Below are 24,976 nucleotides of genomic sequence, written 5' to 3'. Positions count from 1 at the left end.
AGTTGAGGTCTAACTGACTCAGGAAGAGATTTATTTATTTGTTGTTGTGTGGTTTTTGTTTTATTTGGTTTTTACCTCTCCTGTAACTGCCTAAAAGAATTTAGTTGGAGGGACTGTATGTAACAGGATGAGAGCTAATATCAGAGATACATTTTTTTTAAAGATTTTATTTATTTATTCATGAGAGACAGAGAGAGGCAGAGACATAGGCAGAGGGAGAAGCAGGCTCCTCACAGGGAGCCTGATGTGGGACTCGATCCTGGGACCGGGATCACACCCTGAGCCAAAGGCAGATGCTCAACTGCTGAGCCACCAAGGCATCCCTCAGAGATAACTTTTTATATAAAAAATATTTATCTGCATGGCCCAGACAAACATTTGTTTACCAAACATTTGCGCCTCCCATCTTCCTGTGAATTGTCTTCCTCCCCTTTGAAGTACTAGACCCCTACCTCCTTAGCTCAGAATGGTTTATAAGCCTCAGTTGCTTGAGTATCTGTAAGCTTCCTATCTTTGGGATTTCCATAGTGCAAAATATTGGAGGCGGGAGTCTCCCTGTTAATCTGTCTTATGTAATTGAATTGTTAGACCAACAAAGAACCTGGAAGGGAAGAAGGGGAAACTTTTTCCCCTTACATATATCATTGTGATTTTTATTTGCATTTCTCTAAAAACTAATGATGTTGAGCATCTTTTCATGTACTTATTGACCATTTGTACATCTTTTCATAGATTTTTTTTTTAAGGAGAAAAGAATGTATGGGCATGTGTGGGAGTATTATTCATCATCTTCCCTATCCCTTCCCCACTGTGGAGGAAGGACGTTAACTGGGGGAGAGTAGATGGCTAAATGTAGTGTGCAGTTTCTATAGTCTGTCCTTGTGTGATCTTGTTTCCTCTGCGTGCGTATTTCTTTTTTGTATGTATGTCTTGTCTACAAATAGATAACTCCTCTTGAAACTTCCATGTTCCTGGACTTGAATGTTTTGTTTTTTAAAGATTTTTTATTTAATTATTTATTCATGAGAGACCGAGAGAGGCAGAGACATAGGCAGAGAGAGAGAGAGAGAGAGAGAGGCAGAGACACAGGCAGAGGGAGAAGCAGGCTCCATGCAGGGAGACTGATGTGGGACTCGATCCCAGGACTCCAGGAACATGCCCTGGGCTGAAGGCAGGCTCTAAACCCCTGAGCCACCCAGGCATCCCTGGACTTGAATGTTTTAACAGGCATGGAGTTGAAAGTCAATGAGGGCTTTACAGTTCATCCTTACATGGGTATTCTTTTTTAATTAAGATGAATTATTGCATTTAGTTACAAGTCCTGTGGTATACATCTTTCCTTGTGTGTTTTCTTTCATCTTTTCGTTTTAGGAGACTGAAAGCCTTTATGACCCAGGCATCTGTGGTACTTAGAATGCTACTCTAATTTTCTGTGCCACTGACAAAGTATCCAGTTCTTATATCCTTCTTTTGTCTTCTTTCTGAAAATTTAGTAGGATAATTTGATACAAGTTACCTATATTTTAACAGAAAACAACACAGTGAATAATATACATGGGAAAGTAGTGGATCATGCTTTAAAATGATTTCTCATTTGGTGGATATGACAGTTAACTGAATTTTTCAGTACATTGTTGGTGAAATTTTAAGCGTATTCTCATTTTTCTGTTATGTCTCAGGTGTTTGCTGACTTGCACTTTGGAGAGTGCCTGCTTTATCTGGCATGTCCATAACAGAACTGTGTGTTCCCTCTCTGGTGTACCTGTGTAGCAGTTTACCCCCTATGGACAGTTCAGAACAGTGAGCTTTATCATAGATTAATATCCATAGCTACATAGTGATTTTAAATCCAGAATAAACCTAGAGTAGGGGAAAGAAGAAAAGGCTTTCTTATGAATAAAGTGAAATTTTCTCAGTGTGTCTTATAGGTTTTTTAGGAATTGTCTCATCTTACTGCCTTTTTTCATATAACACTAGATCAAGGAAAAAGGGTTTTATTTTTATTTTTATTTTTTTAAGGAAAAAGGGTTTTAAAAATTTGTTTTGTTTGCTTATAAAAATCTGTACCCCAAAGGACATAACTGGAATTAATGAAAGAGACTTGAAAAGTTTGGTTTATTTCTCTGTTCTTCCAGATTTAACTGCCTTTGAAAGTTGAAAACATTTTGTTGTTTTTTTATTATTGTGTTTCAATTACTTGTGCTATCCTTTTCGTATGGACTCCATACTACTCAGAATTATTGTGTGAGATTACTTGCATCCCTTGAAGTGTTAAAGCCAATTCCTTTAACAAATGAGACTTATAAAGGTAACTCAACTTAGAAGTTCTCTATTTATTGAATTTTAGCACGCTGTTAATTACAAAGGGTAGGGTTAGAACCAAAAGAAAATACTTCTTTTAAAAAAAAGATTCATTTGTTTATTTGATAGAGAGATGCTTGTAAGCAGCACTGGGGTGGGAATGGAGAGGGGCGCAGGGGACAGAATCTCAAGCCAACTTAGCCTGAGGCAGGAGCCTGATGCAAGAGCCTGAGATCAGGACTTAAGCTGAGATCAAGTCAGATGCTTAACTGTCTGAGCCACCTGGGCGCCCCAGGAAAATGTTTTTTGATTGGTAATATTTTCATTTAAAAATGTAGCTGATCCTCAATTGGCGAGCATTAAAAAGAAAGGCATTGTCTTTGGATGTGTGATAATACTTTCTCAAAACTTTTAGTTTTTTTTTGGTAGTTGTGCTCACACACACACACACACTCTCTTAAATGATTTGAAAGTAAGTAGCAGCCATCATGACACCTCACCCCCTAAATAGTTCAGGTTGTGTCTCCTGAGAATGAAGATCTTATTCAACATAAGACCACAATACTGTATCACACTTCAGAAAGTTAATGTTGTAAAGTAATAATAATCTAATGTACAGTCTTATTTTTCCAAGTTTTTCTAATTCTCCCCAAAATGTACTTTTATAACACTTTCATTCCCCTAACCCAGCACCCAAGGTTGTTGTATCTCTTTAGTTTCCTTTATTTATTATTTTTTTTTTGAAGATCTTGTTTATTTATTTGTGAGAGACACAGGAGAGAGAGAAGCAATTTCCCCAAGGGGAGCCCAATGCAGAACTTGATCCCAGGAGCCTGGGATCATGACCTGAGCCTAAGACAGATGCTCAACCACCGAGCCACCCAGGCGTCTTTTAGTCTCCTTTAAATAGGACAGGCCCTTATCTTTTTTGGGGTGAAGGATCTTTCATAACAACATTTTGAGGCATCTAGGCCAATTGCCTCATACAACATTCCACAACTGATTTTGTCTTCTTCTTGATTAGTTTCAGGTTAAATAAATACTTTTGGTGGGAATACTATATGTCTACTTCCCATTACATCACATCAGGAGGCACGGTGATAGCTGTTTGTGTTACTTTGATGATGCACAGTTTGGTGATGCAAACCACTTATGCTAAGGGTACCTCTCAGATCACTTTATTGGAAAGTGTTTTTCCTTTATTAAATAATCTGTAGGTTCATACTTTGAGACTTTGTGGTTGTCCTACTCCCTAATAACCTTCAATCTGGTTATTTTAATTTGCTCATTGATTTAATTCAGGGTTTTGCCAGGGATCTACTGATGGATGTCAGTTTATCTATGAAGTCAGTTTATGAAATTCTTTCTGTAAATGTGTTTTTCCAGGAATATGATTCATGACTCCCCAGATATTTAAAAGATCTTTTCCCCTCTGTTTTAGGTGCCTTCTACAAGTACCCATGCATTAGAGAAATCTGTTAAAAGCAGTAGGCTATTAGAAGCTTGGAACCAACCCTGTTCATGTAATTTTCCTAATTATCTAGCCTAGCATCACATACAGCTGGGTACTTAATTTCTGTTGTTGTTTGTTTGAGAATGCTTTGTTCTGGCCTCTCCCTTATCCTGAGCCAAGCAGTTGGATCTTTTGTGTTTGGTATAAACTGTACTAGAAAATAAAGCAAAGGGGCTTAGCCCCTGGTTTTTGGTGTTCTCTTTGAAGATTTTTGGGCACAGCAGAATTTGATTTGTGTCTTTGTTGACACTGAAATAAATTTAGGTCAATTGGAAATGAGTTTAAAACACTGCAGTGTACTATTATTCCATATTGACTTTAGGGGAGCTTTATTCATTATTAGTCTAATAGGGAATAGCTATAGAAGTGATTCATTCTTGACTTTCCCTGCTCAACCAGGAGAGCAGTGTAGAATTAATCATGGCAGCAGACAGTGAGCTGTGTTTTGTTTGATTGGCCCATTGGTTTGGTTTGCGTGCATGAAAAAGTGCCTGTCATTTGGGTGACTGATAGTAAGAGCCCACTTCAGAATGTATACTTCTAGAAATACACGTTATACCATTTAATCCAGAAGATCACCCTGTGAAAGCAGATATTATTCCAATTACATAGGTGGGAGAAAAGGCTTCGAAAAGTTAGAGATAGCCAACATCTTGTAAGGAGCTCCAAATTGCTTGCTCTTTTCGTTTTAGCAGTCTGAGAGGTGGAGGCATTCTAGAGGATCTCAATATGAACAAAACATGGCCCTTGCTCTCAAGGTTTCTTTTAAATCCATCCAGTGTGTCTTCTTATAAATATATGATAGCACAGAAAAGTGCAAACAACTTCCAAGTATAGGGTCAGGATTGGTATGATGAAGGAAGAATTGAAGAGGGAGGAGTGTTTGGAGAGGAAGATGAGAGGCCAAAAGCATGGAGATGGGAAAGCAGTGGGCTTTGCTTTAGCTAGGAATTACTCTTGTTTGGCTCGAGCATGAGCTGCATGAAAGAAAGTAAAAGAAAGTGGTGGAAGCTAGACCTGTGAAAGATAAGTTAGGATCAGATTGTGAAGGGCCTCAACTGCCATGCTAGGGAAGAACCTCATTCTGTAGATGCTTTTAGCAGGAGATAAAAAAATGTAGCTCCAAAGAGGACCCATAATAAGCATGATAAATACTTAAAATTTTAAGTTATGATTCTGTGCTAATCTCTTCACATACATTGTCTCATTAATGCCTCACAGTAACTCCATGAACAATGTACTCCATTCCTTTTACAGATGTGAAATTGAGGCTCAGCGAGATTAAGTTTGCAGGTGTTGGACAGATATTGCTGGAGCTAAGACTTGGACTGGGGTCTGTCAGCTTCTAAAGCCTGTTCTGTTTACCCCTATGCTATATTGCCATTAAAAGGGAAAAAAGATTTATTTATTTTTGAGAGAGAAAGTGATAGGGTGAGTGTGCACAAGTGGTGGGAGGGGCAGAGGGAAAGGATCTTCCAGCAGATTCCCCACTGAGCGTGGAGCCTGATGTGGGACTTGATCCCATGATCCATGAGATCACGACCTGAGCTGAAATCGAGTTGGATGCTTAACTACTGAGCTAGCCAAGTACCCCTGTATATTGTCATCTTAAAAATCAGATCGCTTGATAAGTTCTTAATTCTCTGTCAAAAATATGACTATAGGAAAAAGACATTTTCAGAGTTCTAAAGTACTACTTCTCGGTGTGTAATCATGTTAAGGAATATAATCACTACCAAACCTGACTTGTACTGCTCTCTAGTTTGGAACCAGTGCTGGATGGGAAATTAAAGAGTTGCATGGTGTTTTATGTACATACCACATGACATCAGTACATGCTCATGACAAGTGTTTTTGCTTTCATTTTCAGCATTTAACTTTATTGGCCCTATGTAAATCTTAGATCAGGGAAAGCCCATACATATGTAGGGGCACTTTCAGATGTTCCAAAGCAGTGCTATTTTTCTAAGTTAAAATATGTTTCTTCTTAGCAGGTTTTCTTGCTTATAAAAGACGATGACTACTGATGAAGGTGCCAAGAACAGTGGAGAAAACCCAGCAGCAGCTGTGGCTGAACGTGGAGAGGATATCACCTCAAAAAAAGATAGAGGAGTATTAAAGGTGAGGTTACAAGGATGAATGACTTGCAGGGAAATTTGCTGTCTGGAAGGATAATTTATAAAAATCTTTCTTTTTTTCTTTTGGCTGGAAGGTGGAGGTCGATAATGTTTATTGAGGCTTACCTAAGTGTTAAACAATACAACCATTTTTCATTTCATCTTCATGACTTGAGGTTTGTTTTAATCCCAAATTATATTTTAAAAATGGAGGGATCCCTGGGTGGCTCAGTGGTTTAGCGCCTGCCTTTGGCCCAGGGCATGATCCTGGGGTCCTGGGATTGAGTCCCACATCAGGCTCCCTACATGGATCCTGCTTCTCTCTCTGCCTGTGTCTCTGCCTCTCTCTCTCTCTCTCTCTCTCTCTCTCTCTTTGTGTCTCTCATGAATAAATAAATAAAAAATCTTTAAAAAAAATCCCAAATTATAGATGGTGAGACTGAGGCCCAGCCGGGTAAATGAATGGGGTCCAGATCCAAGTTATGTGTGACTCTAGAAGGCTCTGTCTCCCAGTTCTCAGAGCGTACACATGGGTTATTATTTTAACATAATATTTCAGTATATTAAAGCTAATTGGTGACAATTCAAAAGAATTAGAGGAAAAAGAAAAAGGTAACTTGCTAAAGTTCAAAGGGATTTTTTTCACATGCAAATTGTTATTTGTGCAGTGAAGGTATTTTTTGAGATTTCATCAGAGAATATATCTTACCTTTGAATTAGCTTTCCTCATTAAAACACACTATATCTTTTTCACTCTATAATTAATCACATCTACATGTGTGTTTTTATTTGTGTCTCACAATGGTCTTGTGGGGCAATCAGAGCACCTCTTGAACTTTCCATTTTATTTATGGAAGGTATATATTGGTATTCCAGGTAAGTAAATAAAGTGGAGATGAGAGAGGTTAAATGATTTTAGTCATATTAGGTCATTATTTCTCCTACACTGTTGTTACTCATACAAGTTTGTATAGTTTTTTTTTTCTTGCTGAAAAGATTATCTTACACGTTCTAAATATCATCACTAAGCTGAGTTTCAATATTTCCTTGTGTCAGCAGCAGCAAATGGGAATTTTTTAGTTTGTCTAATCTTGCTTATGTGAAAGCTTTCTTCCTGTGCCTGAGTCTTCTGAATATACGTTTTACTGTTAGCTTGCTACGTACATGCAAAGCCAAATTTTGGAGACTTTCAACTCTGGAAATAGGGGTTTTATGTCTTAGAGTTATATACAGCTGTCTTTTTCCATAGGGCTTCTTAACCTGTATGAATTACCTATCCTGAACTCCAGGATGCTTCTAGAGACCATAGATATCTGCAGGCTGTCCTCGGCATCTCCCTGCTCTGGTTAAGTCCTTCTCTTTCATCTTTTCCATGCACCCATACAGAGAACATAGCCCCCAATCTGCCTCCAGCCCTATATTATTCCAGGGAGTAAATCCGATAAGATTTTTAGGTTTGTAAGAAACATTTTGAGATCCTAAGCCTTTTAAATCCTATAATTTATCCCTGTCTAGCACCATGGGGCTTTTGGTTAAGATTAAATAGGTCTACTAATTATATGACCTAGGGCATTTTTAGTTAAGCTCTCTGTGGTGAAATTTCCTCATTTGTAGAATTGGAATAATACTACCCACCTCATATAGTTATTGAGATTATATAAAGCATTTAGCAGAGTGCCTCATCTGTAGTCATGTCTTTTATTACTATAAAAGTAATAAAATTACATTGTGGAGCTGAATCAAGACTAGATTGTATCCTTAAAGCATCTACTTAAAGTAACTCTTCATGTCTTCCCATTTTTCCCAGTCTAGAGCCCCTAACAACTAACCTTCTACTCTCTGTTTTTGTGAGGTCAGCTTTTTTAGATTCCACATATAAATGAGATCATACAGGATTTTCTGTCACTTAGCATAATACTCTCAAGGTCCATTCATGTCACGATGGCAAGATTTTATTCTTTTTTTATGGCTGGATCAACATTTCACTGTGTATATAATATACATACTACATTTTCTTCATCCATTCGTTTCTCTGTGGACACTTAGGTTATTTCCATAGCTTAGCTATTGTACATAATGTTGCACTGAACATAGGAGGTACATATGTCTTCGTGAGCTAGTGTTTTCATTTTCCTCAGAGAAATACCCAGAAGTGGAATTGCTGGATTGTATGGTAGTCCTGTTTTTAATTTTTTGAGGAATGGTCACACTGTTTTCCACAGTGGCTTCACTAACTTACATTCCCACCAACAGTGCATGAGTATTCTCTTTTCTCCAAAACCTCACTAATACTTGTTATTTCTTGTCTTTTTGATCCTAGCCATTCTAACAGATGAGGTAGTATCTTGTGGGTTTGACTTGTATTTCTCGATTGTTTTCGTTATTTCTTTTTCAGATATTTCCCTGTTATGAGTGTGTAGAAACACAGCTGATTTCTGTGTGTTGATTTTGTATCCTCCTGCTTTACTGAATTCATTAATGATTAGTTCTAACAGGTTTTTGGTGGAATTGTGATAATGATTCTTTTCCTTTAAAGAATGTCTGGACTTTTGAACTAGAAAATTGTAGAATATAAGTTTACAGTGTTTATGTGGTGATATGAGGGTGGGGCTGGGAGGATACATCTTAAGGAATTTAGGAGTGAATAACTGAATTCTTTGTATAAAAATTCAGACTCTTCCCCTAAAATGATGTTTCTTGGACATTAGCTACCATCCTCTGTTATCTAATAAAAATGATTAATTTGGCATAGGTGATTGACAGAATAAATTATGCCACTACATGCCTGGATTTGATATTCTTTTCCCAGAACTGACCAACTGCATTAGTAGTCTGCTCTGCCAAGAAAAAAATAAACATACTGGATTTTATGACAGCTAGCTATTTTTCATCCTGGAGCTTTTTTGGCATTTGCTTTACTAGAAAACAAGCTATTCAGTATCATATCAAACTATGCAGTGATACTGTTTTTTTTTCACAGTAAATATTCCTCACATAATAAGAAGTATAACCTGTTATACCAGGAAATTGAGCTTTTTGAAATTAAACCAAACTAGTGGAATCTAGTCAAAAGGTAAAGTTTTTAGCAAAGGGTGGAAGTAAATAAAATCTCACCTTTGTAAGTTTGCTTTCGACTTCTTTTTGAATGTTTTTGAAAGTCTAATCTTTTTGGTCTAATTCAGTTTGTATATGAACTAGCTCTGTGTTTTGAGAGATTTTAGTGTCAAAGCATGAGGCAGGATCTCTTGGGTTATATTATTTTTTTATTTTAATTAAAAAAAACTTTATTATTATTTTTTTTAAGATTTTATTTATCCATTCATGAGAAACACTGAGACAGAGAGAGAGGCAGAGACACAGGCAGAGGGAGAAGCAGGCTCCATGCAGGGAGCCCGATGTGGGACTGGATCTCGGGTCTCCAGGTTCACACCCTGGGCTGAAGGCGGCGCTAAACTGCTGAGCCACCCAGGCTGCCCTCTGGGGTTATATTATTATGTTATTTTGAGGGAATAGTGTGATTGGCAGTAAAATTAAATATAGCATTAAAGATTGAGAGTAGCATAGGACGATTTTCTAACAGTGAGGGTTATTAAGAGAACTAGCGGGGAGGCCTTTAGGAAGGACAGGTAATTATTAGTAAATCTGTCTAGGTAAAGTGGAATGGATTGTGCATCCTTTTTATTCTCTGATCAGAATAAAATCAGCTCCATTTTCTTGATGTTTGTCTTTTCTAGATTGTCAAAAGAGTGGGGAATAGTGAGGAAACACCAATGATTGGAGACAAAGTTTATGTCCATTACAAAGGGAAATTGTCAAATGGAAAGAAGTTTGATTCCAGTCATGATCGAAATGAACCATTTGTCTTTAGTCTTGGCAAAGGTAAGAGGGTATTTTTGGAGTTGTGTTTTGCTTGGATTTATTGCCATTTATATTACATAGGAGCTAGTGGATCAGAGGAGCTGGTAGATTTTTAGGAGGTCCATAATGTCAAGACTGTTTTTATAATAAAACTAAGATGTTGTTTATCTGTTTACAGTGTTGGCAGTAAAGTCTACTGAAGGTGCACAAGCTGCAGTGGTAAAGGCTGCTGATGCCCTGGTGAAAATCTAGGCAGTGGCACCAGACTATGCCAGCAATCGTATATGCTTCGCTGCCTTTATGCACTGTGTAAATAAGGATCAGAAAGGAAGCCAGTTTCACTTGGTGTCCTCGACAAAGCATAAAAAATACTGATTTTATTAAATCCTGATCCTTGAGTTTCACATTGTTTTGCTGTTTTATGACAGATGGGGAAGCACACATGGAGCACTTTTGCATACCCGAGTGTACTGGTTATCTCACGAAGTACCTGTGCACTTAACTTGAGTGCATTTTTTTAATAATAATCATTTTTCTTTAAAAGGGCAAACTGTTGTTGTTTAGACTTGATTATTTAGTATTTGGCAGATACTTTCTTAAAAATGAATGAAATGGGGCAGCCCCGGTGGCTCAGTGGTTTAGTGCCGCCTTCAGCCCAGGGTGTGATCCTGGAGATGTGGGTTCGAGTCCCATATCGGGCTTCTTGCGTGGAGCCTACTTCTCCCTCTGCCTGTGTCTCTGCCTCTCTCTCTCTGTGTCTCTCATTAACTAATAAATAAAAATTTTAAAAAATGAATGAAGTGAGCATGTCACTTCAAGGAAGACAACTGACAGTATGTCTTACCATTGAGTTTTCAAATAAAAATTACAGTTTTGGGAAATTTGTATCTGCCACTGGGAGCCTGACAACTTCCTCAAACTTAAAAGACTTCTGATGAGATCAGTGGATATCAACGAATGTGATTTTTAAAATATTATATGATGTCATTCATTTGGGGAATATAAATAATAGTGAAAGGGAATAGAAGGGAAGGGAGAAGAAATGGGTAGGAAATATCAGAAAGGGAAACAGAACATGAAGACTCCTAACTCTGGGAAATGAACTAGGGGTGGTGGAAGGGGAGGAGGGCGGGGGGTGGGAGTGAATGGGTGACGGGCACTGAGGGGGGCACTTAACGGGATGAGCACTGGGTATTATTCTGTATGTTGGCAAATTGAACACCAATAAAAAATAATTTGTTATAAAAAAATAAAATATTATATGATGAAATGTGTTAACATTTGGAAGATCTGTCTAACTTAGTGAATCAATATTTTCCCAACACAAGCTGTTACAAAATCACTCGTGACTAAAAGATCCATTCATTGTGCAAGCTAGACCAGTGGATTTTAATGTAATATGACATGAAAAATTCATTGATATGCTTTCAGATTACACATTGCAGCTTGTGCACTTGTCCAACTTTGATGCCATATGAGATGATTATATTCATAATTATCTGAAAAGGCTGTTAAAGTACTCCCATCTTTTCCAACTATCTATTTTTGTGGGTTTGGATTTTTTCTGTAGAGTTAAACCAGATTTGGAACAGATGAATGCAAAAGTAGGTATGAGAACCTGGTTGTCTTTTATTAAGTTGGACACATTTTACATTTATAAAATGCTGTTCTCACTAATAAATTTTTTAAAATTATACTTTTCATAAAAAGTTGTGTTAACATATAATGAGGTTATTACTATTTTTCAGTGAATTGGTAAATAACTTTTCTTTAATTTTTAATGTGGTAAATACCAGTAAATAGATAATAGCTCCTTGGGGTCCTCAGTTTTTAAGATGTAAAGGAGGTCTTGAGGAAAAAAGATTGGAAAACCACTATTTTCAAGTCTTTTTTTTTTTTTTAAAGATTTTACTTATTTACTCATGAGAGACACAGAAAGAAAGAGAGAGAGAGGCAGAGACACAGGCAGAGGGAGAAGCAAGCTCCATGCAGGGAGCCCGACGCAGGGCTCGATCTTGGGACTCCAGGATCACGCCCTGGGCCAAAGGCAGGCTAAACCGCTGAGCCACCCAGGCTGCCCTATTTTCAAGTCTTAAATGTGATTTAAACTAATTAATTAGAAAAAAATACTGATTTATTTTCAAATGCTTTTAAATAGCGTTAGTTAATTTAGTGGGTTTTTTTTTTTTTTTTAAAGTCTTGTAAGGACAGTAATAGCCTATACATCAAATGGAACTTTGTGGGCCATATGGCTTATTGAAAGGTAGTGGCTGAATTACCAATCTTTTTTAATTCTTATCTGCTACAGATATAACAGATTTCTAGTTTATTCCCAGGTTAAGTGTGGGAGAAAAGGAGTAATCCCCCTGTCTACCACTGTGGCTCCGTATTGACTATCATCCCTTTTTTTTTTTTTTCCTCATTTTACTATCTTAGATGAATTGTTAGTTAAGCATGGATCTGGGAAAGGAAATAGCAAGTGAGGAACTGTGGAATTAAGCTCTTTTCTGCCTCTCTTCTATGCTGCCTTTCCTGGTACTCTCAGGCATATGTCGGGGTGACTTCTGCTTCCTGTCCAGCTGTACTCTTTGCAAGCTCTGGTACTTGGCTCTGCCACTGTTCCCTTCTCCTTTGGGCCTTTAGTGAATCAGTGGTTCCTGTGAGATTAATCTTTGTGTCTCAATACAATACAAATCAAAATCAAATACAAATTCTTTCTTGATAAAGCAGATGATGACTGACAGTTAAATTAGAATTTGTCTCTTTTTTGTTGATTTAGCGATGTGAACCTTCAGGGCCAACAGCATGAGTGTGGCATCAGTATTTAATTTAGATGACCTCAGAGTAAATGGCCTCAATCAGAAATCTTAGACATCTTTGTTCCCACTGCCCCGCCCCCCAAACCCTTACTCTACCCTTTGAATTTCTGTCTTGAAGAAGTTGATGGATTTAAAATAAGATGCCTTCTTTCAGCAGCTGTCTTTGTAAGACTTATGAATTGTTAAGAAAAAAAATTGCTGAGAACTTACACTCCCATTTTCTCCACCCTATGATGAATGAGTCTTTTCTGTTTCCTAAGATTTTGATCAAAATGAAGAAAAGTAATATAAATGATTTTATATTGAGCTCTCTTGATCTCTTGTATTGCACCTCTACCAAGGGAATAAATAGAAATATTTCAGTGGAAAGTCACACTAATTTGGGGATTCTGTTGTGACTTTTGTATTTAAAATAGAGTTATGACAGTTTATCTGTAGAAAATTGCCATAAAAATACACACACCATATATATGTACATCCATATATATTTGAGCTTTACCTGAGTTGTGTGTATATGTGTCTTTCTTTCTGTACCATCTTTTAAACTCTGTGCCCTACCTCCATTGTTTGTAAAATCATGATAATGATAGTATATACTATTGTATATTGAAGAGTATAAGATACTGCACGCCATTGCTTAGCACATAGTAAGCACTCACATGTTTATTACTGTTGTTATAGCATTAGGATTATTGACTGGCTTTCTAGTGGAATGGCAAAAACTGTGCTGTAGCAGCTTGGGTCCTAACTCTGCTTACTATTCCTGTATACAGACTTTTTGAAATAATGCTTTACCATCATTTTTAGCCTCAGGAAATCTGGAAAGACAAAAACTGAATAAGACAACTGATTATTACCACTTAAGAATATGTTACACAAATTAGAATGAAGAGATGATGGTTTCCTTTCTTGAGTTTTCTTTCTCTCTCTCTCTCTCTTTTTTTTTTTTTTTTTTTTTTAGTTTTTTTAACTAAATCTTACATGTTCTGGGACGCCTGGGTAGCTCAGCAGTTGGGTGGCTGCCTTCGGCTCAGGTTGTGATCCTGGAATCCGGGATCAACTCCCGCATTGGACTCCTGTGAGGAACCTGCTTCTCCCTCTGCCTGTGTCTTTGCCTCTTTCTCTCTCTCTCTCTCTGTCTCTCATGAATAAATAGATAAATCTTTAAAAACAAAATAATAAATAAATAAATCTTACATGTTCTGAATTCCTAGAACTGTGTTCATAACTCATTTTAAAAGAAGTCAAAATCACTTGATGGGATGAGCACTGGGTGTTATTCTGTATGTTGGTAAATTGAACACCAATAAAAAAAAATTTATTAAAAAAAAAAGAGAGAGAGAGAATGGGAGAAACACCATGGTGGAGGGTATAGCACACTGACAAAAAAAAAAAAAAAAAAAAAAGAAGAAGTCAAAATAAGGACTCAGGATTCTCCAATATACTTCCGTAGTAGAAGTTCTGGTTTTTCTCCCTCCCCGCCTCCCTCCAACAAATATATTATCAATAAAATTGGGAAGGGATAGATTTGGTGGATGAAAGAATTCTTTCTTTCAGTTCTTCAAAGTAAATCCAAGCACACCAAGGCTTTGCTCCTCCCCTAACTACCCTTATCAAGGTCTGATGATTTCTTATAGAGGGCTACTTCAATGAAGTTGTTTTGGGTGTTCTTGGTATGTGACAAACATGATTGGGAATTATTAAGATAAAAATCCTAACTGTTATATTCTTTCCCCAGATTTGAGAAGTGAAACAAAGAAACCCATCATTTTGGATTCTCCACATACCTATACTCTTACTACTGAGATTAAGCAATAATGAAGTAAAAAAAAAAAACTATAATGAAGTAATATCAACAATCTGCCTATAACATTAATATAATCTTCTGTGCTGCATTATGCTAATGAGCATATTAGAGTAAGAGGAAAAAAATATATGTTGAAAGACTAATAGCTAATACTTTTTAAGTGCTTGTAATGCCAGACTAAGGGCCTTATGTGCATTATCTCATTAAATCCTCACCCCAGGGATCCCTGGGTGGCGCAGCGGTTTGGCGCCTGCCTTTGGCCCAGGGCGCAATCCTGGAGACCCGGGATCGAATCCCACGTCGGGCTCCCGGTGCATGGAGCCTGCTTCTCCCTCTGCCTATGTCTCTGCCTCTCTCTCTCTCTCTCTCTCTCTCTCTCTCTCTCTCTCTCTGTGTGACTATCATAAATAAATTAAAAAATTTAAAAAAAAATCCTCACACCAAGCCTATTTAAAAAAAATTTTTTATTGCGGTCCAATTTGCCAACATTTAGCGTAACACCCAGTGCTCATCCCGCCAAGTGCCTCCCTCAGTGCCCATCACCCAGTCACCCCAACCCCCCACCCACCTCCCTTTCCACTACACCTTGTTCGTTTCCCAGAGTTAGGTATGTCTCATGTTTTGTCACCCTCACTGATATTTTCACTCATTTTCTCTCCTTTCCCTTTATTCCCTTTCACTAATTTTTATATTCTCCAAATGAATGAGACCATATAATGTTTGTCCTTTTCCGATTGACTTATTTCACTCAGCAAAATACCCTCCAGTTCCATCCACATCGAAGCAAATGGTGGGTATTTGTCATTTCAAATGGCTGAGTAATATTCCATTGTGTGCATAGACCACATCTTCTTTATCCATTCATCTTTCAGTAGACATCGAGGCTCCTTCCACAGTTTGGCTATTGTGGACATTGCTGCTATAAACATCGGGGTGCAGGTGTCCCAGCGTGTCACTGCATCTGTATCTTTGGGGTAAATCTCCAGCAGTGCAATTGCTGGGTCATAGGGCAGATCTATTTGGAACTCTTTGAGGAACCTCCACACAGTTTTCCAGAGTGGCTGCACCAGTTCACATTCCCACCAACAGTGCAAGAGGGTTCCGCTTTCTCCACATCCTCTCCAACATTTGTTGTTTCTTGTTAATTTTCACCATTCTCACTGGTGTTAGGTGGTATCTCATTGTGGTTTTGGTTTGTATTTCCCTGATGGCCAGTGATGCGGAGCATTTTCTCATGTGCTTGTTGTCCGTGTCTATGTCTTTGTGAAATTTCTGTTCGTGTCTTTTGCTCATTTCATGATTGGATTGTTTGTTTCTTTGCTGTTGAGTTTAATAAGTTCTTTATAGATCTTGGATACTCTCCCTTTATCTGATATGTCATTTGCAAATATCTTCTCCCATTCTGTAGGTTGTCTTTTAGTTTTGTTGACTGTTTCTTTTGCTGTGCAGAAGCTCCTTATCTTGATGAAGTCCCAATAATTCAATTTTGCTTTTGTTTCTCTTGCCTTCATGGATGTATCTTGCAAGAAGTTGCTGTGGCCAAGTTCAAAAAGGGTGTTGCCTGTGTTCTCCTCTAGGATTTTGATGGAATCTTGTCTCACATATATATATATATATTTTTTGGTCTCACATTTAGATCTTTCATCCATTTTGAGTTTATCTTTATGTGTGGTGTAAGAGAATGGTCTAGTTTCATTCTTCTGCATGTGGATGTCCAATTTTCCCAGCACCATTTATTGTCACACCAAGCCTATTATTATTTTTTGGATTCTTTATACAATCTATTTAGTATCTGTTAGGTGACAGTCATATTAACATTTGTTCTAAGAATTTTTGAGTTTTTTAAAATTGAGGTGGCATTTGCCTGTAGTAAGATTTACCCCTCTAAGAAAGGTAAAGCTTGGTGAATTTGGTAATACTTCTGTAACTACTACCAGCCATCAATATAGACCAATTTCCTCACCCTGAAAAGTTTTCTCATGTTCTTTTGCAGTCTCTGTCCTTCCTGGACCTTGGGGCCCATGCAGTCACCAATCTGGTTTCTGTTATTATAGTTTGCCTTATCTAGAATTTCATATGTCATTTTTGGTATTTTTACCTCTTTCACTTACATAATGATTTTGAGATTCATGAATGTTGAATTGCCAAGTAGTATTCCACAGTATAGAAATAGCACAATTTGTTCATGCATTCAGAAATTCGACATTGGAGTTTGGGGCTATTATGAAACAATGTTTTTATGAACATTCACATTCATGTCTTTGTGTGGGTATATGTTTTCATGTGTTTTGAGTAAATGCCTGAGAACGGACTTGCTTGTGACATAGTAGATGTATGTTTATAAGACATTGCCATACCATTTTGCATTTGCACCAGCAGTACATGAGAGTTTAAGTTTCTCATACCCTTGCCAGTCCTTAGTATGGTCAGTCTTTTTAACTTTAGTCATTCTAATGGGCATGAAATGGTATCTCATTTTGGTCATTTGTATTTCCCTGTTAACTAGTGATATTGAGGGTATCTTTTCCTGCACCTAGTGGGCATTTATATATTTTCTTTTGTGAAGTATCTGTTATTTTTTATTATTTAAAAAAAATCAGTTAGTTGTGCTCAACACAACAAGCACTTTATCAGATTTTCCAACTATGTTCTCACAGTGTTTGGCTTGCCTTTTCATTTTAATTGGTCTTTAAAGGAACACAAGTTTTTAATTTTGATGAAATCCACTTTGCTAATATATATATTTTATTATGGTTTAGGTACCTACCATAATTAATCATTTTTATTTTCATTTGGTTCTGTTTTTTTGTTTACATATGAGGAAATTATGATACAGGGAGATGAAGTAATTAGCCCAAAGTTATACAATAAAGTGGTAGGGCCAGGATTCAAACTCAAGCAATCTCTTCAGAGTTATATTAGATCTTAAGGCTTAAAACTAGCTCAAACCAGGTACAAAAAATAACTTTATTTTTTCTGGTCCAGCAGAATTCACTGAGTGCCTGCTGTACAACAGGTACTTTTCTTACAAGAATGATAGAGTTAATAGGTTTATCAAAAGCAAAATATTTGGGGTCCCTGGGTGGCGCAGCAGTTTGGTGCCTGCCTTTGGCCCAGGGCGCAATCCTGGAGACCCGGGATTGAGTCCCACGTCGGGCTCCCGGTGCATGGAGCCTGCTTCTCCCTCTGCCTGTGTCTGTGCCTCTGTGTGTGTGTGTGTGTGTGTGTGACTATCATAAATAAATTTTAAAAAAGTTAAAAAAATATTTGCTGTTATATGCTTGATATTACAGGTTGGATTCCTATTTTGAAAAGTTTATTTTTATTTATTTATATATTTTTAAAGATTTTATTTGTTTATGAGAGAGATTATCAGATAATTATCTGAAACTTGCTAGTGACTAGCCTTATATTTAAGTGTTTATCACCTTTTATGTTTTGAAAGAAAACCCTTTTACAATGAAAACATTTTATCTTTTTTGTCCTTCTTTCCTATTCCCATATGAAAAAGTGTTTTTCTGTATAATACCATATATCTTCCATCCTATAGTACTTTAAGTATGCTCATATTTCAAATGCATACCTTTAAATGTTTTATGGACCGATCAGTAGAGAAAGAACAGTCTTCTCAATGAATGATGTTTGGGGAAGCTGGATACTCACAAAAGAGTGAAGTTGTACCCTTTACACCATATATACAAATTAAAATATGGATCAAAGACCTAAACACAAGACCTAAAACTATATTTTTTTAGAAGAAAACTTGGAGGAAAAGCTTCATGAAATTGTATTTGGCAATGATTTTTTGGATGTGACACCAAAAGCAATAGCCACAAAAGTAAAAAATACATAAATTGGACATCAAAATCTAAAACTGCTTCAAAGGATACAATAACAGAGTGAAAAGGCAACCTACAGAATGAAAGATTGTTTGCAAATCCTATTTCTGACAAAGAGTTAATATCCAGAATACATATTGAACTCTTATAATTCAACAACAGGGAAAAACCCCAAATAAACATTATAAAATGGGCAATGAACCTAGACATTTCTCCAAAGATATATAAATGGCTTACTAGCATATGAAAAGATGCTTAACTTCACCATTCATTAGGGAAATGTAAATAAAAACTGCAGTGGGAGGGATACCTGGGTGGCTCAGTGGTTGAGTGTCTGCCTTTGGCTCAGGGCATGATCCTGGGGTCCTGGGATCGAGTCCTGCATCACATTCCCCGCAGGTAGCCTGCTTCTCCCTCTGCCTGCGTCTCTGCCTCTCTCTCTGTGTCTCTCATGAATAAATAAATAAAATCTTTATTTTTTTTTTTTAAATAAAATCTTTAAAAAAAAAATGAAGTGAGATCACCTCACACCCATCAGGATAGCTGCTGTCAAAAAAGGTAAGAAAAGGGGATCCCTGGGTGGCTCAGCAGTTTAGTGCCTGCCATTGGCTCAGGGCGTGCCAATGATCCTGGAGTCCCGGAATCAAGTCCTGCATCGGACTCCCTGCATGGAGCCTGCTTCTGTCTCTGCAGGTGTCTCTGCTCCCACCCCCCTCTCTGTGTCTCTCATGAATAATAAATAAAATCTTTTTCTAAAAAAGTAAGAAAATAACAAGTGTTGGCAAGGCTATGGAGAAATTGAAATCCTTGTGTAGAAATGTAAAATGGTACAGCCATGATGGAAAATAGTATAACATTTCCTCAAAAAATTAAACATAGAGTTACCCTATGACTCAGCAATTTTACTTCTGGATATGTTCCCAAAAGAAGTGAGAGCAGTGTTTCAAAGAGATAGGTGTATGCTCAGGTTTGTTATCAGAATTATTCATTATAGCCAAAAGCTGGAAGCCACCCAAGTGTTTATCTCTAGCTGAATGGATAAATTGTCATACACTCGCTCACAGAGGAATATTATTCAGCCTTAAAAAAAAAAGAGGGCACTGTGACACATGTGACATCACTAATGAAATTTGAGGATACACTAAGAAAAGCCAGTCATGGAAAAACAAACACTATAGGGGGTACCTTGCTGGCTCAGTGGGTAGAGTGTGTGACTCGACCTCAGGGTTGTGAGTTCGAGCCCCACATTGGGTGTAGAATATCTGGTGGAAAAAAGACAAATACTATATGATTCCTCTTATATCTAGATGAATCTAGAGTAATCAAATTCACAGAAATAGTAGAATGAAAATCTTGCCAGGGACTTGGGGCAGGGAGGAAATGGGAAGTTGTTCAATGGGTAGAGTTTTAATGTTGGAAGATGAAAAAGTCGTAGAGACTGGTTGTACAACAATGTGAATATACTTAACAGTACTGATCTGTACACTTAAAAATGGTCATGATGGTAAATTTTATATGTATTTTACCACAATTTTTAAAAATTTTAAATGTTCTAAAGTGGTCACTATAGTTTGAAAGTATTCTATGATTAAATTAAAATGTTATATTTTATTAAAATGTGTTACATGATTTAAAATTCTTTCCCTTTATTTTATAAATCTATTTATTTAAATTCCAGTATTATTAACTTACAGTATTAGTGTCAGGTATACAATATAGTGATTCAGCAATTCCATACATTCAGTGCTCCTTGTGATAAGTGTACTCTTAATCCCCTTCACCTATTTTACCCTATACACCCATCCACCTCCCTCCTAGAACTACCAGTTCTCTATATTCAAGAGTCTGGGGGTTTTTTATTGTCTTTTTCCTTTGTTCACTTGTTTTATTTCTTAAATTCCACATATAAGTGAAATCATACGGTGTCTTTTTTCTTTTTTAGAGAGGGGGAGGGGTGGGGCAGAGAGAGAGAATCTTAAGCAGGCTCCACACCCACTGCAGAACCCATCATGGGGCTCGATCCCACAACTGTGAGATCATGACCTGAGCCAAAATCAAGAATCAGATGCTTAACCAACTGAGCCACCCAGGTGCCCTGCTGACAGACTTTTTTGACTTAGCATTGCATCTTCTAGATCATCCATATTGTTGCAAATGGCAAGAATTCATTCTTTTTTATGATTAACATTCCATTGTGTGTATGCGTATATATCCATCTTTATCTACATCTTTATCCATTCATCTATCGATGGACACTTAGGTTGCTTTCATTAAAATGTGTTGATATATTTTTCAATAGACCTTAATTTTAGAGTACTCTTAGGTGCACAGTAAAATTGAACAGAAGGTACAGATTTCCCATATACTCCCCATCCTCACACTTGCATAGCCTTCCCTCTCCCCTTTACAACACACCCCATCAGAGTGATACACTTGTTAAAATTGATGAACCTACATTGAACCTATAAAATTTTATGAGTTTTTAAAAAATATTTTATTTATTTATTTGACAGAGCACAAGTAAGGGGAGTGGCAGGCAGAGGCAGAGGGAGGAGGGAGAAACAGGCTCCCCACTGACCAGGGAGCCTGATGCAGGTCTCCATCCCAGGATCCTGGGATCATGACCTGAGCCAAAGGCAGATGCTTACTTAACTGAGCCACCCAGGTGCCCCAATTTTATGGTTTTTTGTTTGTTTGTTTTAGAGAGGGAGAGAGAGAATCCCAAGCTGGCTCCACATCCAGTCCAAAGCCTGATGATGCCTGACATGGGGCTCAGTCTCACAACTTTGAGATTGTGACCTGAGCTGAAATCAAGAGTCACATACTTACTGAGCCACCCACGTGACCCAAAATTTTATATTTTAAAATGTATTCTTTGATTACACTTTGCAGAAGGAAGAAAATAGTACAGTTCGTTGCCTTTATACTGGGCTTTTTGTATACTTTTAAACTTTTCCAACTGCCTATAGTCAGATACTATATAGAAAGCATTTGAGCTTAGGGATAACTACATTATACATTTGTTTCAATATATTTTTTCATTTCAGATATTGTTACAAATGAAATAGGACTCTGAAATTGATAAATTGTTTTTGAGCTAATATAATTGAAGTCCAGATCAAGTGTAAGGATAAATTCTATATTCTTGGTGTATATAATTATGATCCTAAAGATCAAAAGATCCTAAAGATTACGAATCTTAAAAATGTTTATACTTCGACCCTATAATTTTCCTTCTAGGAATTGAACCTAAGGAAGTATGGTAGAAGCTTGCTTAACCAATTCCAGACTGATGATGCTCTTCATTCTGTTTGCAAATATGTTGAGTGATACTGGTGGTTTCCTGTTCTGTGGTGTGGTGCTACACTCTGCTTCAGCCAGTTTAAGTGGGCCTTGTCAATGCCCTCCAGCCACAGAACAGGGCTGTCATTGAACAAGTTGGGTTTATTACTCACTGTAGGGAGGGAAAATGAACATAGGAATTGTGGGGTATTTCACTAAGAGTGTCCAAAAGGATTTATTATAGGATTTGGGCTTGTATTAGGTGATTTGGGGAAGGGTTTAGGGAAGAGGGTCTTTGCTCTGGATGGGATATTGTTAGGATGTGAGCTGATTCTTTGGGTATCTTAGTAAATATTACCTAAGAGGAAGGCTGAATAGATAAGAGACTAAAGTTACACCTGCTGGAGAAGCAGCAGTCACTCCTGTCAGCCAGGAGAGGGGGATGTTTGGTATTTTGTAGGTTGCACAATGACCTTATTTTTTGTTCAGACAAAATTTTGAAGTGTTTTTGTTTTGTCTCACTTTTTCATGGTCTCACAATGACCTTGGCTGATGTTGATGTTTTGTGAGATTGTTTATGTCCAATGGGAGAATAGCATGCCCTACCTTCCCCCAGGCCTGCTTCAGACATCATAAAGGCCTAGCTGTCAGTGTCAAGTAGTTCCAAATGTTAGGGGCTGCTTTTTTCTGCCTCAGACTCTAAGAATCAGCTGAAACGTGTTCATGTCCACTGTACTTTTTTGTAATTCTAGAATTTAATTAGATCGTACATAAAACCCTTAATGTAGAAACAAAGAGGAATTATTTCTATGAAAACTTGAACATTTTTAGAAAGACATTACTAAGATGAATTGCTAAAAACATTTTTAAATTGCTCTTTTAAAAAAAATTGCTCTTAAATTAGGAGTGGGTAAAAGACGAAAACAAGTAAGCCATTCAGAACACGTTTTTTACCAGAAGCGTTCTTTGTGCTGATTGCTTTACAAGTATTTTCTGATTTCCAGTCTACTTGAAAGAAACCCACATTGTAGATTGAAATGATACATCATAAGTATGATGTATACAGTAAGGTTGGTGTGGAACTCTTTATCACCAGAGCCACACTCACAGACAAGGAGTTGGGCTTGTGACAAAGATTATTGAATTAATATACTTTGATATGTTTTAAGGTATAAAACATTTGAGGTATGTATATGTTCGTTTTTGATTCCTCACTTGAAGCAACATTTTAAATTAACCCACCCACTATAGTTCTGATTGTCAGGTAAGAGGTTTTTACTGTGGAGGAAAAAAAAAATACATGAAGATTTAGGTGCAAAATTTTTGTTTTGTTTTTTGTTTTTTAGGTGCAAAATTATTCATCAAAACTTTATAATAGGGCAGCCCGGGTGGCTCAGCGGTTTAGCGCCACCTTCAGCCCAGGTCGTGATCTTAGAGACCAGGGATCGAGTCCCATGTCGGGCTCCCTGTATGGAGCCTGCTTCTCCCTCTGCCTGTGTCTCTGCCTCTCTCTCTCTCTCTCTCTCTCTCTCTCTATCATGAATAAGTAAATAAAATAAAAAAAAAACTTTATAATAGTAAAAAAAAAGAAAGAACCGAAGTGTTTATTAATGGAAGTGATGAAATTATAATCAAAAGATGAAATAGTATATAATTATTAAAGGTCATTTTTCAGATACTGTCTTTTAACAAGAAAAATGCTCATACAGTGTGAAATGTAAAGAGCAGATCACAAAACCAAATGTGGCCAGAATTTTAAGAATGTGGATGTAAAAATATTAAATGCAAAGTGTACATGTATAATTTGGAAGGAAATGAACCAGGAAATTAACAGTTTATGCCCGATGTTGGGATATCCAAGGTTTTAAATTTTATTCTCTGTGCTTTTCTATACTTTCCAGGTATTCCATGATGAGTATATATTTAGTATTTTTTGTTTTGTATTTTTTTTTGATCAGGGGGAGGTTCTTTTTTTTTTTCTTTTTAAAAATATTTTACTTAAATTCCAGTTAGTTAACATACAGTATAATACTAGTTTCAACTATACAATTTAGTGATTCAACCCTTCCATACAACACCTGGTACTCATCACATCAAAGGAGAAATACTTTTTAAGAGTCCCTGGGTTGGCAATTTTAGAATTAAATGCCTTTGTTCATACCACTCTGGCTCTTTGCTCAGTGTGTTTCATTCGGTATTGGGAGCTCAATGAAAAAGAAGCTTCATGTTCTCAAATGAGAAAAAAAAGCAAAGGCACAGGCATGATCTTTTTTAGGTTGAGGGTCCTGTGGATTTAATTGACAGGCTAATGTTTCTGACCCCTAAGGCCTAGTGTAGATCTTATCTGTGAATCAAGCTTTTTCTGATTGCTCCAACCCCCACCCAAAAGCAAAAGCCAAAGCCCCCTTTTTTATACTCTGTGTTAGGGTTTACCATGCTTTGCTTAAAACAAAAACAGCACATGTATCTTTCTCTTCCACTAGCCATACTACATTGCATGATCCTTGGAAGGAAGAAGGGGATGGCCACCTTTGTATTCTTAATAGCTAGATCTTTGTTCCTCAGTAATTGACTATCTTTTTTTTTTAGCATGATTTATTTATTAATATTTAACAAGATTTATTTTTTCAGAGAGCATTTTGGAGAGAGAATATTTGTTTTTTGTTTCTTTTTAAGATTTTATTTATTTATTTATTTATTTATTTATTTATTTATTTATTTATTCATAGAGACACAGAGAAAGAGAGCGAGAGAGGCAGAGACACAGGCAGAGGGAGAAGCAGGCTCCATGCAGAGAGCCTCACATGGGACTCCATCCAGGGTCTTCAGGATCACACCCTGGGCTGCAGGCGGCGCTAAACCGCTGCGCCACCGGGGTTGCCCTTGACTAACTATCTTGAACAAATGTACAGTAGTAACCCCCACAACATGAAGATGTCTTGAAAATTTCAGAGTCGGTAGTTTAAAAAAAAAAAAAAATGTTCTCAAGGGCCCAGTCTAAAACCTAGCAATCTTTGGAAAGAATAAGTGACAGGAAAGCCAACCTGTCAACAACAAATTTAACATTTTGCCTGATGATTCTGGACTGTTTTCACAGTAGACCCATGTGTAAGCATATAAATTGATGTAGCCATTTTTGAAGGGCAATTGGACAATATATCTATCAAACTGAAAATACACATCACCCTTGCATTTCTAGAAATTTACCTTCCAAATATACTAGAACAAAGGAGACAATCATATATGAACAAATATCCTTGGGATCCCTGGGTGGCGCAGCGGTTTGGCGCCTGCCTTTGGCCCAGGGCGCGATCCTGGAGACCTGGGATCGAATCCCACATCGGGCTCCCGGTGCCTGGAGCCTGCTTCTCCCTCTGCCTGTGTCTCTGCCTCTCTCTCTCTCTCTCTGACTGTCATAAATAAATAAAAATTAAAAAAAA

At 37.2% G+C, this 24,976-nt stretch overlaps 1 protein-coding gene across 7 annotated transcripts in view; it reads left to right on the top strand.

The window, feature by feature from the left end:
* Positions 1-24,976, top strand: part of FKBP5 (FKBP prolyl isomerase 5) — a 107,142-nt gene that overhangs the window by 41,203 nt on the left and 40,963 nt on the right. For 4 of the 7 annotated variants that reach the window (XM_072730827.1, XM_072730848.1, XM_072730855.1 and 1 more), the window contains 2 exons: positions 5,806-5,935; positions 9,666-9,810. In XM_072730827.1, coding sequence (XP_072586928.1) covers positions 5,831-5,935; positions 9,666-9,810 — 250 coding nt within the window. In that variant the 5' untranslated portion in view covers positions 5,806-5,830. The remainder of the gene's footprint in view (positions 1-5,805; positions 5,936-9,665; positions 9,811-24,976) is intronic. The other 3 variants (XM_072730833.1, XM_072730846.1, XM_025990803.2) reach the window with 1 other exon arrangement.

Source organism: Vulpes vulpes, chromosome 1 (genome assembly GCF_048418805.1).
Source record: "Vulpes vulpes isolate BD-2025 chromosome 1, VulVul3, whole genome shotgun sequence".
Taxonomy (NCBI): domain Eukaryota; kingdom Metazoa; phylum Chordata; class Mammalia; order Carnivora; family Canidae; genus Vulpes; species Vulpes vulpes.
The sequence above is the reverse complement of the archived record's forward strand: the minus strand, read 5'-3'. Positions and strand labels throughout refer to the sequence as shown.